The sequence below is a fragment of the Histoplasma capsulatum genome, genomic scaffold (genome assembly GCF_000149585.1).
Source record: "Histoplasma capsulatum NAm1 scaffold_3 genomic scaffold, whole genome shotgun sequence".
Classification (NCBI taxonomy): domain Eukaryota; kingdom Fungi; phylum Ascomycota; class Eurotiomycetes; order Onygenales; family Ajellomycetaceae; genus Histoplasma; species Histoplasma mississippiense.
The window spans coordinates 2,050,637-2,054,282 of NW_001813980.1; the positions used below are offsets into that span (position 1 = coordinate 2,050,637).

Consider the following 3,646-nt stretch of genomic DNA (forward strand, 5'->3'; position numbering starts at 1 on the left):
CCCTGCATGCCTGAGACTCCAAGATTTCTGTCGGCCACTCTGCCTCGAGAAGCTGGCTTTGACACGTGAAACACCAGAGCAATGCTGCAGTTGCTGTGGAGAAAGATACCATGAAAGCATCTCCTTCCGTCTTGACTTCAAAGCCGCCAATCTGTGCCAACTGTCGGCGGAAAAGGTCGTTATGGATTTGGATGGCAGAGCGCATGGCAACTGGATAAGTCTCCCAGAGTGAAGTGGATTTCTTGATATCCGTGAAGATAATTGCCAACTCGCCAGTTGGGGCTTCTACGCGATTCAAGCGTGCCAGTCTTGAGTCGCTCGGCGCACCGCGTTTCCTGTATTTGCTTGGCGGAGGGAAAAGGTGTTCATCGGTTAGTGGCGATGGCCCCATAGACAGACTTGGGGTTCTCAACTTAGGACGTTCGCCCCGTCGTTTGAGATCACTGACACCAGCAATCATCACCATGATTTTATTTGTCGCACCATACGCAATTGCCAGATCACGAAGCTTTTGAGAGGCGATCATCAAGTCTCCACGTTCGGACCTCGCAACATCAACAACAAGGTCTGGTGCAACGAAGTCCCACAACTCTCCCGAAGCAAGTATAATCATTTCATCCTGGGCGGTCAACGTAACTTTTCGGGTACTAGGGGCCGCGATTACAGCGGGCATCATGGGATAATAGCCAAAGGCCCGAGAAACAGAAATTTTATCATTTAGTTTCCCATTTCGAGAAACAAAGCCACCAGCCTCCCGTATACGTTCACGCTCCGACTCCTCGGCAGGGTCATGGTTATTGGTCAAGAACTTGAAGTCGCCATTTGAATGCACAAGTACCGCTTGAGCATCCCCAACATTCGCAACATACAATTCCATATTGTGCAAATACATAACAGTCGCCACACCGCCAGAATTGTAATCATCCGGCGTGAGATGCTTGCTACTGGGAGGGCCAGCTCGGTCCAAATGACGCTGCTCACGCTCATCCATGGACCGCTGAGCAGCCGTAGCCATATCCTTATTGAGGCCCAAAAACGTCCTTCTCAGTGCATCGAGCGGTGATTCGCCTCCGGAATTTCGAAGTTTCTTCAGCTCCTCTGCAAACATAGCTGTGAAGTGCTCTTGCAAGTATTTCGCAATCCTCGACCCACCGCTGTGCGAAGACTGGCCATCAAATAAACCGAGAATCGTTTCATAATTGTTTCCCCGAAACCGGGTAACCAGCATGTCGACCGTTGATAAATGTTCGCTTCGCCCAAGGCTATCCGCCATACCGTACGAAAGAGTGCCAGATAAGGATGCTGAGGTTCGCACTCGCCTATCCTCCGTCTGATCGGGGATGGTAGGGATGGTAAGAGTGACATCCATCAACCCAAGAACTCTAAGATGATGCAATGAGTTGAAGTTCGTCAAATCCGTACCGTGAGTAGCTGGATTCCCGGATGTATATGCAGCGGTGGGTTTGATCTCGAAACGCTTGTTACCCGAGAAATTAAGATATTTCAAGTTGCGATTCCAGTTCCAGTTCCAATCATACGGCCAATTAGAAACATTGTACTTGAGCGAATTGCTCCCCACATCCAGAATCGCAAGTCGGTTCACCTTACAAAGTTCCGCAGGCAGCACCTGGAATTTATTTGCGTTCAGGTGCAAGACCTTCAGGCTGCTTGATTCCTCAAGATCATCCGAAGGAAGCCAACTTAGTTGGTTTCCCGAGACATATAACTCTACAAGGGACTGCCACCGCCTGATCAGCCCCTGGGGAAGCTCCGTTATCTCATTGTACGATAAATTTAAGATTCGAAGCTCCACAAGTAACGCAAGCTGTTGGAATATATCGTCTTCAAGCTGATTGTCAGCAAGATACAAATGTCGCAAAGACGCAGCAAATGTAAGCGACATTCGTTGCGAGAAGCTGGAATCCTTTCGAGACGACGATGGCTCAGTCGCGGCACGAGATGCTGAGGAAGATTTCCTTGCAATGGACCCGGCATTATTAAACGAAACAACGGAACCTTGTCTATTGGTGTATGAGTTACTCGGAGAGCTTCCAACGCTAAGAAGGCCACCGGAGGCATAACTTGGTCGTCGCGTTTCGAAATCCTCCAACTTTCCAAGTTCTTCGAAATTCGGTGATGAGATGCCAGGGGTAGTTGCGGGAGTTCCATTTACAGGCAATTCGTTAGGAGGAACGGGAGGTGAGTCACTGACTTTCGGAAAGGAATCGAGGAGGTTGGAAGATACATTCAGGGTCTCTAGTTTACAACAGTACCACAATTCTGCAGGGAGTTTGCTGAGATTACATTCACGAAGGTTCAAATTCTTCAGTTCTTGCAAACAACCTATGGATGGTGGTAGGGTTGATAACGGGTTTTTCGCAATGCTAAAGTGCTCGAGTTTTCGTAGGGTCCCAATATAAGGAGAAAGGGTAACGAAATGGTTCTTGTTAAGAATGAGTTTGGTAAGGTTTGGGATATTCGTGAAGAGGGAGTCCTTGAATTGAACAAGCTTAGCGGACGCGATGTTGAGAGACGTGAGAGTCGGAACTGGGTTGGTTATATCAAACTCCGTCACGGGACAATGGTCAAGGGTAAACGTGCGTAGCTTTGGAAAGAACCCTGAAAATGTGGACACGGTATTATGTCCAACCATCAAGTGCTCCAAGCGAGGAAGCTGAGTGATGTTATCTATACTAGTAATGCTGTTGAATCGGGCGTCTATCTCTTTGAGATTCACAAGATCTCTGAAGGTCTCGCCTAGCGGCCCATGTAGTCCGTTATTAGTCACCCACAACCGCTCCAGCGTCTTGAGTCGTCCGATATTCGACAATTCTGTAATTTTGTTAAAACTGATATCCAGGTCGACCAAGCTCCTCAAATTGTACAAAAACTCCGGGAAACACGTGAAACTATTGGACGAGATATTCAGGCTTCGTAACAAAGGGAAATCGCCGAAATATGCAGGTAGCGTGGACAGCTTATTATTAGTAATTTTCAAGCTTATAAGTCCATGGAGATTGTGAAGCTCTGCATGGTCTAGGTTCTCAAGCCGATTGTTAGAGATATCTAGATAGGTAAGCCGTGTCGCTAAGCTTAGACTTGCTGGAAGGCGCCATGCTTCGTTTCCGATATATTTTATTTCACGAAGGTTGATGCAGCTTTGGATAAAATCTTTCGGGATATCCAGTGCTAGATTTCTTGAGAGATTTAAGGATATGATCTCGCTCGCTCTTTTATAGAGGGTGATGGGGAGGGTAATGAGACTGCGACCAGACAGGTCAATATGGCTGAACTTTTGACCCTCGTTAATGCCCAGATCAGTATCAAGACTGGAATAACCCGACAGTTTAGTTGGCAAGAACGTGAAGCGACAAAGGTAGCTATTATCCTCCCGGCCGATATCTGCTATTCGGTCGGACTGTTGATATCCTGCCTGTTCGAGCAATCTCTTCTGCATGAGAATAGGTCTCTCGCCATACTCAAGTGTTCTGGAAAGATCATTCTTCCGTAAAACGATGTCGTAATTGTTTAGTTCATCTTGCAAGAATGACTTTCGGCCCAGCATTTCTAATATTTCCGTCACAGTCGTGTTGAGGGTAGCCAACAAGCGTCGTGAAAGTGGAATCGATGCGGAATATGCGGTGGG

General features: G+C 47.5%; 1 protein-coding gene across 1 annotated transcript in view; it reads right to left on the reverse strand.

Moving 5' to 3' along the window:
• HCAG_03754 (hypothetical protein) overlaps window positions 1–2,653 on the reverse strand; it is a gene marked incomplete at both ends in the record, with an annotated part of 3,778 nt that extends 1,125 nt beyond the window's left edge. The window contains one exon of the mRNA XM_001541606.1: window positions 110–2,653. Coding sequence (XP_001541656.1) covers window positions 110–2,653 — 2,544 coding nt within the window. The remainder of the gene's footprint in view (window positions 1–109) is intronic.
• Window positions 2,654–3,646: the final 993 nt, after the last annotated feature.